At 42.2% G+C, this 12,038-nt stretch overlaps 1 protein-coding gene across 7 annotated transcripts in view; it reads left to right on the forward strand.

Moving 5' to 3' along the window:
• USP43 (ubiquitin specific peptidase 43) overlaps positions 1–12,038 on the forward strand; it is an 85,197-nt gene that overhangs the window by 37,828 nt on the left and 35,331 nt on the right. For all 7 annotated transcript variants that reach the window (XM_055367483.2, XM_055367482.2, XM_063700624.1 and 4 more), the window contains 3 exons: positions 538–673; positions 4,517–4,628; positions 10,863–10,966. In XM_055367483.2, coding sequence (XP_055223458.1) covers positions 538–673; positions 4,517–4,628; positions 10,863–10,966 — 352 coding nt within the window. The remainder of the gene's footprint in view (positions 1–537; positions 674–4,516; positions 4,629–10,862; positions 10,967–12,038) is intronic.

Genomic DNA, 12,038 nt, shown 5'->3' on the forward strand with positions numbered 1-12,038 from the left:
GGCCAGGTGCAGTGGCTCACGCCTGAAATCCCAACACTTTGGGAGGCCAAGGCAGGAGGATCACTTGAGGTCAGGAGTTCAAGACCAGCTTGGCCAACATGGTGAAACCCCATCTCTACTAAAAATACAAAAAAATTAGCTGGGCGTGGTGGTGCACATCCACAATCCCAGCTACTGGAGAGGCTGAGACAGGAGAATCATTTGAACCTGGAAGGTAGAGTTTGCAGTGAGCCAAGATTGTGCCACTGTACTCCATCCAGCCTGGGGGACAGAGCGAGACTCTGTCTTAAACAAACAAAAACCTATTGGGTGAACACAATTGCAAATTCACTACCATATTCTTGATGTTCGTATGCCAGGCGTCAGATGGCACAAATGCCATGAACCTCATTATCTCCTCCCCTAAAGCCCTCTAGTGGTCCCCCATTGGTGGTTAATAGATGCTCAAAGAGAAAGAGGGACTAGAGAAGCTAAGGCTCTGACCCAGGAAAGCAGCTCCTTTAGGAATATGAACAAATGTCATTCTCTCCCTTCTAGCTCATCCACTGGGTCTGTCGGCCTCCCCACGCCTGGCAGCCCGTGAGGGCCAGCGATTCTCCCTCTCTCTCCACAGTGAGAGCAAGGTGCTAATCCTCTTCTGTAACTTGGTGGGGTCAGGGCAGCAGGCTAGCAGGTATGTTTCACTTTATTCTTTTTTCATGTGGTGTCTGGGATTTGTAGACCTGTATGTGGGAGCCTGTCTAGAGTAAAATTAAACATTTATTCCCAAGGTTAATAAACTAGGAGCCAGAAGTAGGGTCCTTTCTGATTAAGAGGATTAGAAATATCTGCCTTAAGCATTTGGCTAACGTCATCATTCCTAACCATCAGACATGAGAGGCCTTCCTATTAATCGGAGGAACAATTTTTACTGCCCTCACCACTGTTATTTTATATTGTAAAACCTAGGCAGTGCAGTGCTAAAAGAAACTGGCTATAAGAAAAGAGGTGATAATTTGGTTGTCTGTCCAGAAAACCAAGAACTGGAAAGTGATTGGCAGTAAGGAAAGGGTTCAGGAAATTGATGGGTTATATAACAAATATACAAAAACAGATAGCTTTCTTATATAGCCCAAATAAAGTGTTTAAAAGACAGAATTACATTAAGATATATTTAGATGGATAAAATGTTTCTAAAAATGTATCTTGAATAATAAACTGGTAAAAACAAAAAGAGATTATTTAATAATAATTAAACTATTATTAATTAGCTCAGCTTTTAAAAATCAATTAGCCCAGCCTTACTTATTGAATAATTCATTAACTCTTAGTAATATGAAATACATCATTTTTATCATATAATAAATACTTACAGATAGTTGGTCTATTTTGTTTGATTTAATTGCATATTCTTCTGCCTGTATTACAATATTTTAATAATTTCAGAATTATGGTATATTTCATATTACTACAGAGTGAGTGAATTGTTCAAAAGTAAGGCTGGGCTAATTGATTTCTTTGTTGCTTTTTATTTTAAATAGTCAACTTTTTACTCCTGCTATGAATTCACACGTATAAATTTCAGGTTGACTAGAGAGGTAACTATAGAAAAGGAAGCCATGAAATAACTTAAAGATGGCCGAGGTGGGTGGATCATGAGGTCAGGAGTTCGAGACCATCCTGGCTAAAACGGTGAAACCCCATCTCTACTAAAAGTACAAAAAACTATCCAGGTGTGGTGGCACGCACCTGTAGTTCCAGCTACTTGGGAGGCTATGACAGGAGAATCGCTTGAACCCAGGAGGCAAATGTTGCAGTCGGCCGAGATTGCACCACTGCACTCCAGCCTGGGCGACAGATCGAGACTGTCTCAAAAAAAAATTAATAAATAAAAAATAAAAAATAAATTAATAAAGACAACATGGGAGAATATTTATGTCCTTGGGTGGGGGCTAGTTTAACATCAAAGTCAGGAGGCTGTAAAGGAAAAGGCTGATGTTTTAAATATATTTAAGAATTTAAACTAAAAGCAAATTTGAAAGGCAAAGGGCAAATGAGGAAAGATATTTATGCCATGTGAGAGGTGAAGGATTTATGTCCATCCTCGAATTTTCCAGCTCTTGAAAACTAAGGAGATAAATACCGTTGGTGAAATGAACCCACAGAGATGAACATTAGTTCACAGAAGAAATACAAGCATAGGTTAAAATATTCAGCATCAGCTCGGCACGGTGGCTCACGCCTGTAATCCCAGCACTTTGAGAGGCCGAGGCGGGCGGATCACCTGAGTTCAGGAGTTTGAGACCAGCCTGACCAAAATGGAGAAACCCCATCCCTACTAAAAATACAAAAGTAGCCGGGCATGGTGGCTCATGCCTGTAATCCCAGCTACTCGGGAGGCTGAGGCAGGAGAACTGCTTGAACCCGGGAGGCGGAGGTTGCGGTGAGCCGAGATTGTGCCACTGCACTCCAGCCTGGGCAACAAGAGTGAAACTCCATCTCAGAAAAAAAAAAAAAAAAAAAATCAGCATCATTTGTAGTGGGAGAAATTCTGGTTGCAATTGCAAGATACTATTCTTAACCTCTTAGATTGTTAAATGATTTTTAGAAATTGATAATACTCATTCTGGGCCAGAGTCCGGGGAATCAGGTAAATTGGTATGGCTTTTTTGGAGGACAGTTTGGGAAGAAAGAGCTTTAGTCTTGCCTTTCTACTTCTGGAACTTTACCCTAAGGGAATAATTGTGTGCTCAAAGGTTATGTCCAAGGTTATATCTAGTTCCTGCGATAAGCAAGCATTGTTTAAATAAAAACTTGGAATGCCTCACAGTACAGGATGGATTAAGTAAACCGATCTGTCCATACAACAATGGACGCACAGTGCCCTTGCCTGTCCAGACAGATCACCTCATATTTGTGTTCTGCTTTAGCCAATTTTATTCAACAATTTCACATTCTTACCTCACTGGGTCTTCACACAGGCTGCAGCGAGGCCAGGAAGCAGTGAGTCGCTAGTGATTTGTCCAGGAGTACCCATGGCAGAGTTAGGGCCCATAGGCGCAGGCTCACCCAGCATTCTGTACACCATGAGCTCACTGCTGTGCACTTACTATGTTGGGACATGGATACCATCCCCAGTGATGAGAATATTCTCGATACCCCAACCAAAGTTGTGTCATCTGGATTTATGTCTCTGCCTTCCCTTCCCCTGGCTCCAAGCTTGTCTTACTCTATTCCCTGCTGTGGGTAAGAGATTTTGCCAGCTAGCTGGTCATTTGGAGTCATCTGTTTACACAGCAGCATCTACCTGGCTTTGTGTCACTGGGCCTCTGCTTACATTGCAGTGTCTCCATTTGTTACAAGGTTCTCTGATGGGCAATTTTGTATTGTGTTTGGCTTTAAAAAGCATTTACATTATTTTTAATCGACACATAATTGTACATATTTATGGGGTACGGAGTGATATTTTGATGCATGTACATAGTGTGTAATGATCAAATCAGGGTAATTGGCATAACCGTCACCTCAAACATTTATCATTTCTTTGGGCTGGGAAGATTCAAAATCCTATCCTCTAGCTATTGAAAGCATACAATAAATTATTGTTAACAATAGTCACTCTATATTGCTGTAGAACACTAGAGCTTATTTCTCCTATCTAGCTATAATTTTTATTCATTACCTAACCTTTTCCTAGCCCCCACCGGCCCCTCCCAGCCTCTAGTAGAACCACTATTCTATTCTACTTCTGTGACATTAACTTTTTTAGATTCCACATGAGGGAGTACATGCAGTATTTATCTTTCTGTGCCTGACTTATTTCACTTAACATAATGTCCTCCAGCCTCATCCATCTTGCCGCAAACAACAGGATTTCATTTCTTTTTTATGGGTGCATAGTATTCCATTGTGTATATAGACCACATTTTCTTTTTCATTTCTTTTCCATTCATCCACCGATGTACACTTAGGTTGATTTGGAATCTTGGCTATTGTGAATAGTCCTGCAATAAACACAGGAGTGCAGAGATCTGTTTGACATGATGATCTTTCCTTTGGATAAATACCCAGTAGTGGGATGGCTGGGTCACATGGTGGTTCTATTTTTAGTTTTTTGAAGAACCTCCATGCTTTTCTCTACGGTGTCTCCATTCTCACCAACAGTGTATAAGAGTTCCCTTTTCTCCATATCCTCACCAGCATTTGTTATTTCTTGTCTTTTTGATAATAGCCATCCTAACTGGGGTAAGATGATATTTCATTGGGGTTTTGACTTGCATTTCCCTGATAATTGGTGATGTTGGGCATTTTTTCATATGCCTGTTGGCTACGTGTGTCTTTTTGAGGAATGTCTGTTCAGACCCTTTGCCCATTTTTAAATGGGATTCTTTGGTTTTTTTTTGCTGTTGAGTTTTTGTGCTTAGCTCTTGTCACTTATCCTATTGACAGGAAGCCAGGGTTAGAACAACCACTCATGACTGGTGGATGTTGCTGGTTTTTCCTTTGCTGGGATAACCCAATTTCCTTGGATTTTCAGGTTTGGGCCACCCTTCCTGATAAGGGAAGACAGAGCTGTTTCCTGGGCCCAGCTCCAGCAGTCTATCCTCAGCAAGGTCCGCCATCTTATGAAGAGTGAGGCCCCTGTACAGGTCAGTGGTGTGCATGCGTGTGTGTGTGTGTGTGTGCGTGCACACACATGTGCATGCGTGTGTGTGGGTGTGTGTATTGGGAAGGGTGGAATTTAGGGTAGCCCAGGAGAGGAGAATTTGCTGTTAAAGAGTGCTCATACTGTTTTATAAAATGACTTAGATTTATTTGCAAGGAAGTAACCATCTTATAGTCTGTAGTGTTTTACTTTTGTGCCATTACGAAATACCTTTCATGGACAGAGCTTTTTCTTATTAACTCTTTCAAAACACCATTGGGAAAATGGCATTTACATTAAAACGAAATTTTTTTTTTCACATTTTCCATCACTCCCTAAGCATTTACATTATTATTCCCAATTTTGTATGTTTATGGCTTACCATAGTTTTTCCTAGAAGATAGCATATTATAATAAATTGTAACTTTTATGTTTAAATCAACAATTTCAAGGGACTTGAGATAGAATTTCTGTGGAAAATTAAAATGGATGATTATGTCCAAATATGAAAATCTAAATGTTAAAATAAGTTTGTCCAGTTTTTTAAAAACTAAGATAACTCAAAGGAAAACAACATTTGCCTTATTTATTTATTCTCAGATTGGTAGTTTCCAAACAAAAACAGCATGTTTAAAAACTATTGATTTTTTGTTTTTAGCTCCTATAATATCAGAAACTATTCTGATGGTTGCTTGACACAGAAGATGTTGAAATTTTTAGGGACAGGTCAGTTGTGTCAGATTCCTGTTGTCCCCTAACTATTCCCATAGTAAACGCTTTTTATTTGGGGCACACACAGATCTTATCTCAGAGATAATTCCTCATAATTCATGTTCCTTCCTGCTCAGCAAAAACCATATGTTTGATTTAGGATTTATACCAAATAACATTTTGTTAAAAACCTTCACTACATTTGTCCCAACTTTTATCTCTAAAGGATTTTGTTCAATGTACTGTAGATCAGATCCACCAAAGTGCCCAAATTAGAAACTCCTCTGCAAGTAGGTCAGTCTATCCGGTGAGAGTTTTGCCTTCTCCCAAACCTTGAGCTACTGATTATCGCAATGGATGAAACTATGCTTTTTTGTTTGTTTGTTTGTTTGTTTTTTGAGACGGAGTCTCACTCTGTCGCCCAGGCTGGAGTGCAGTGGCACAATCTCAGCTCACTGCAAGCTCCGCCTCCCGGGTTCACGCCATTCTCCTGCCTCAGCCTCCCAAGTAGCTGGGACTACAGGCGCCCGCCACTACGCCCAGCTAACTTTTTTGTATTTTTTAGTAGAGACGGGGTTTCACTGTGTTAGCCAGGATGGTCTCGATCTCTTGACCTCGTGATCCACCGGCCTCAGCCTCCCAGAGTGCTGGGATTACAGGTGTGAGCCACCGTGCCCGGCCAGATGAAACTAATTTCATGTGAGCATTTAACTCAGCCATCCTTACTCTTACCTGCTCACACTCCTGTCCTGTTTTTTTTTTTGAGATGGAGTCTCGCTCTGTCACCAGGCTGGAGTGCAGTGGCGTGATCTCGGCTTACTGCAACCTTCACCTCCCAGGTTCAAGCGATTCTCCTGCCTCAGCCTCCCAAGTAGCTAGGACTACAGGCGAGCGCCACCACACCCAGCTAATTTTTGTATATTTAGTAGACACGGGGTTTCACCATGTTGGCCAGGATGGTCTCAATCTCTTGGCCTCATGATCCTCCCACTTCAACCTCCCAAAGTGCTGGGATTACAGGCGTGAGCCACCGCACCCAGCCACACCTGTACTTTCGCCTCCCTACCTTTGCAGTCATTTTAGCTTTATTTTATTTTCGAGGCAGGGTCTCACTCTGACACCCAGGCTGGAGTGCCGTGGTGCGGTAATAGCTCACTGCATCTTTGACCTCCCAGGCTCAAGTGATCCTCCTGCCTCCGCCTCCTGAGTAGCTGGGACTGCAGGTGTATGGTACCGTACCCAGCTAACTTTTTTTTGTTTGTTTGTTAGAGACAGTTTCACCATTTTGCCTAGAGTGATCTTGAACGCCCAGGCTCAGTTGATCCATCTGCCTCAGCCTCCCAAAGTGTTGGGATTACAGGTGTGAGCCACCGTGCCCAGCCCAATTTCAATTTTAGAAATGGATCAAGCAATCAATGGGGCCAGCAAAATACTAATACGGGCAACCTTTGACTCAGCCACAGATGCTTTTCCACAGATTCACGGGTGAACGTATGGTCAGACATGCTTTTCTGTAGGAGTGATGTGTTCTAGATGGTTGTGAGGCTTCCAGGCTAGCCCACCCATTTAACCCATAATTCTTTTAATACTATATTAAATACTGGTTCAAATATAGTCATTTGAAGAGAATATATTCAGGAGTCTCAACATTGAACTGAAGAGATTAAACATATTGTATTGAAGGTTTGGACATGAACTTCCCTAGCCAAGAATTGAGAACAGGAAAGTTTCTTACAAAAATGACCAGTTTACTGGATAAGATTAATTTGCATGTATTATGAAAAAAATAAAAGCTATCATTGCCAATTTTTTTTTTTTTTAAAGAGATAGAGTCCCACTCTGTTGGCCAGGCTGGAGTGTGGTGGCGTGATCATAGCTCACTGCAGCCTTGAACTCCTGGGCTCAAGTGATCCTCCCACCTCATCCTTCCAAGTAGCTGGGACTACAAGCACCTGCCATCATGCCTGGTTAATTATTTTAAATTTTTTGCAGTGATAGGGTCTCACTGTGTTGCCCAGGTTGGTCTTGAACTCCTGGCCTCAAGAAGTCCTCCCACATTGGCCTCCCAAAGTGCTGGGATTACAGGCATGAGCCACCATGCCTGGCTACCCAAACACTTTTATGGTATTTTGTAAACGGGGGTGTGTGAGGCCAGCACTATTTGTGTGCAGGCAGAGTAGGCTGCCTCTGTGCAGATGTTGGTGCCGTAATGATGGCTGACTTTTGCTGTCCAAACAACAAGGCTCCATTAGGGGCGGAGGAAAAAGACTTTTCTCCCCCCAGATTTAAGTTAACATTCTCCTTAGGGAGAATACCCTTCCGTGGCCAACCCTCAATCAAAGCCCCTGAAGTCATCTTACTTCCAGACGTTGATTTCGTCTTTGTTGAAGCCGTAGACGAACTGGAACGTGGTTAGAGTCTGGCTAGACGTATGAGCTCCCTGCCCTTCACACTCAAGACCCCCTGCAGCCCAGTTCCAGTTTACCCACCAGCCTTGTGGCCGATGCTCCCTGCACATGTCAGCTCCCACAGCCAAAGGGGTCGGCTCACAACTCTCTGCATCTGTTTCGGGTCATTCTGTCCTACCATGTGTCATTCCTCTTTCCTGGAATTATGATGCTTTTCTCTTGTTTTCCTCTCATAATTCAACCTAGATTTCCTCCATGGTTTTTAAGAAAACATGTCTGCCTTTTACCTTTGTCAGAGTTTGGAAGAAAATTTTATTTTATTTCTGGTTGTCAAGATCATCAGTGACAAATTTAACCACCTATTTCTTTTATTTGAATGAAGACCCCATTGATTTTTTAAAAAATTTTGGTAAAAGATCTATACATTTATTTATTTTAACCACTCATAAGTGTATATTAATTACATTTACAATGTTGTATCACCATCACTACTATGTATACTCCCGATTTTTTCATCATCAACAAAAACTTTATTAAACATTATACTGATTAAAACAAAAACCTTATACCTATTAAAAAACTAAAATGTTGCCAGACGTGGTGGCTCACGCCTGTACTCCCAGCACTTTGGGAGGTCGAGGCAGGTGGATCACCTGAGGTCAGGAGCTCAAGACCAACCTGGCCAACATGGTGAAACCCCATCTTTACTAAAAATACAAAAATTAGCCAGGTGTGGTGGCAGGCGCCTGTAATCCCAGCTACTCGGGAGGCTGAGGCAAGAGAATCGCTTGAACTGGAGAGGAGGAGTTTGTAGTGAGCCGAGATCGCACCACTGCATTCCAGCCTGGGTGACAGAGCAAGACTGTCTCAAACAAACAAACAAACTAACAAACTATACCTATTAAACAACAATTCCACGTTTTCTCCTCTGCCTAGCTCCTTGTAGCTACCATTCTACTTTCTATCTGTATGAATTTTCCTGTTTTAGGTACCTTATATAACTAGAATAATATAATATTTATCTTTTTACATCTGGCTTATTTCACTCAATTTCATGTTTTCAAGGGTCATCTGTGTTGTAGCATATCTCAGAATTTCCTTCATTTTTTTTTTTTTTCTTTTTTTGAGATGGAGCTTCACTCTTGTTGCCCAGGCTAGAGTGCAATGGCATGATCTCAGCTCACTGCAACCTCCACCTCCCAGATTCAACTGATTCTCCTGCCTCAGCCTCCCGAGTAGCTGGGATTACAGGCACCCGCCACCACACCCGGCTAATTTTTTTGTATTTTTAGTAGAGACGGAGCTTCTCCATGTTGGTCAGGCTGATCTTGAACTCCTGACCTCAGGTGATCCACCTGCCTCAGCCTCCCAGAGTGCTGGGATTACAGGCGTGAGCCACCGCGCTGGGCTGCCTTCATTTTTAAGGCTAAATATTATTCTGTTGTGTATATATCCCACATTTTGTTTATCCATTGCTGGTGGACACTCAGGTTGTTTCTTTCTTTTGACTTGTGAACCATGCTGCCGTGAACATTGGTGTATAAATATCTGTTCAAGCCCCTCCTTGTGACTCTTAGATATACACCTAAGAGAATTAAAGGTTATATGGTAGTTCAATATTTAACCTTTTGAGAAACTGCTGAACTGTTTTCTAAAGCAGCTGTACCATCCATTTTATGTTCCCACCAGCAATGCATAAGGGTTCCAGTTTCTCCAAATTCTTGCCAATGCTTGTTATTTTCCATTAAAAAAAAAATTAGGCCAGGTGCGGTGGCTCATGCCTGTAATCCCAGCACTTTGGGAGGCCAAGGCGGATGAGGTCAGGAGATCGAGACCATCCTGGCTAACATGGTGAAACCCCGTCTTTACTAAAAATACAAAAAAAATTAGCCGGGTGTGGTGGCGGGCACCTGTAGTCCCAGCTACTCAGGAGGCCGAGGCAGAGAATGGCATGAACCCGGGAGGCAGAGCTTGCAGTGAGCTGAGATCGCACAACTGCACTCCAGCGTGGGTGACAGAACGAGACTCCATCTCGAAAAAAAAGAAAATTAAAACAAATTTAATTGTAGGCTGGACGTGGTGGCTCATGCCTGTAATCCCAGCATTTTGGGAGGCCGATGTGGGCGGATCACGTGAGGTCAGGAGTTCAAGAGCAGCCTGGCCAACATGGTGAAACCCCATCTCTACTAAAAATACAAAAATTAGCCAGGTGTGGTGGCAGGCACCTGTAATTCCAACTACTGAGGAGGCTGAGGCAGGAGAATCACCTGAACTCAGGAGGCGGAGGTTGTAGTGAGCCGAGATTGTGCCACTGCACTTCAGCCTGGGCGACAGAGTGAGACTTTGTCATCTCAAAAAAAAATTTAATTATAGCCATCCCAGTGGGTGTGAAGTGGTACCTCAGCGTTGTCCTGATTTGCATTTCTCTAACGACTAATGATGTTGCTGATCTTTTCATGGGCTTCTTGGCCATCTGTACATCTTTGGAGAAATACCTACACAAATGTTTGCCCATTTTTTAATTGAGTTGTTCATTCCATTGAATTTTTAAGAGGCATCTTGCGTTAAATATGTCATTGTAAGCCTCATTTCAATTTCAGAAAAGTTAGAATATAATAAACACATATCTTAGAATAATAACTAATGTGCTATCTCTTTATGTGGCTTATTTTAAAATGTATAAATATTTACTATGTCTGTAAAATATACATGAACTGGCTTTTAGAAAATTGCCTCATTGTGGGGATGATAATCATCTTAATAAAGTAGGTTAAGTTACCTATTAAAAATTAATTAACATGATAGATTTATGTTCCATTACATGTACCAGTATCTGCTCCAGTTAAGCATTTACTATTTAAACACACTGTGTTCATTTTTGGGGGGAAGATGTAACATATTAAACACAGTATTAGATCACTGCATTACAGGGTATAGTGTGAATCTGAAAAAAATGAAGTTGGTTGTCTCTTAATTTTGAATTCTAATTATTACGGGAATATTCAAAATACACTATGGAAAATAATGATTATATTTTTTAATGTATGCGCCACTTTAGAGTCTAATTTAAATCAATATAGGGGCTACATAATGATCCATGTCTGTTTTTGTCTTCGCAGAATCTGGGATCTCTATTCTCCATCCGTGTTGTGGGACTCTCTGTGGCCTGCAGCTATTTGTCTCCGAAGGACAGTCGGCCCCTCTGTCACTGGGCAGTTGACAGGTAAGGGGGAAGGTCCAGGTTCAGTCAGTTAATGAACCCTTTCTTATTTTACCAGAGTCCTTTGAGGGTATATGTCAATGAGATTGCTCATAGTATTTGTTATTCTTGATCACTTACCTCTCCAGTACCAGCCGCTATGTTAGATCATTGGGCATGTTCTGTGCTTTGAACCCATATGTCTGGAGAGGCACTATTATGTCCTCTTCAAAGATGGGGGGACACCAATGTTCTCAGAGGTTAGTTAACTTGATCACACTTAAAAAGCTAGTTAATAGGCAAGCCTAAATTTGAACCCAGATTGATCTAACTAAAACCCAAATTCAGCCAGGCATGGTGGTTCACGCCTGTAATCCCAGCACTTTTGGAGGCTGAGGTGGGTGGATTGCCTGGGGTCAGGATTTTGAGACCAGTCTGGCCAACATGGTGAAACCCTATCTCTACTAAAAATACAAAAAAATTAGCCCGTCGTGGTAGCACGCGCCTATAATCCTAGCTACTCAGGAGGCTGAGGCAGGGGAATTGCTTGAACCAAGGAGATGGAGGTTGCAGTGAGCCGAGATCGTGCCACTGCACTCCAGCCTGGGCGACAGAGCAAGACTCCATCTCAAAAAACAAAAACAAACCAAAACACGAAATTCGTTCAATTAGGTCATGCTCCTGAATTCAACAGGAATATCTCCCTAGAGTATGTGAAGATTCTACAGCTGATTCATTGGTCCAAAACTGTAAGAGATTGTGGACTGTGCCTGAGGCTTAAAGCCAGTGTGGCTGTGTCTCTGGTAGCTACCTTGATAGCCTTCTGGTGCGTGTGCCCTTGCAAAGCAATCCCCAGGTCATTGCAACATCTATGGGGCAGTTCTACTCTATAAACGAACTGTCTGGCACTTCTCTTTATTTTCCCATAGACCCCCAGGTTCTCAGTAAGGTCCTCTGATTTCCTGACTTGGTCAGCCAAATTCAGCCTGACTGAGATGGGCCTTTCCCCTTGTAAAGAGACCAGGAACCAGGGTAGCAGGTGAGCCAGAAGGTTCTGTGACCTACACCCCATCCATATCCTCCTTGGCTGGCAGAT

This window comes from Gorilla gorilla, chromosome 19, assembly GCF_029281585.2.
Source record: "Gorilla gorilla gorilla isolate KB3781 chromosome 19, NHGRI_mGorGor1-v2.1_pri, whole genome shotgun sequence".
NCBI lineage: Eukaryota > Metazoa > Chordata > Mammalia > Primates > Hominidae > Gorilla > Gorilla gorilla.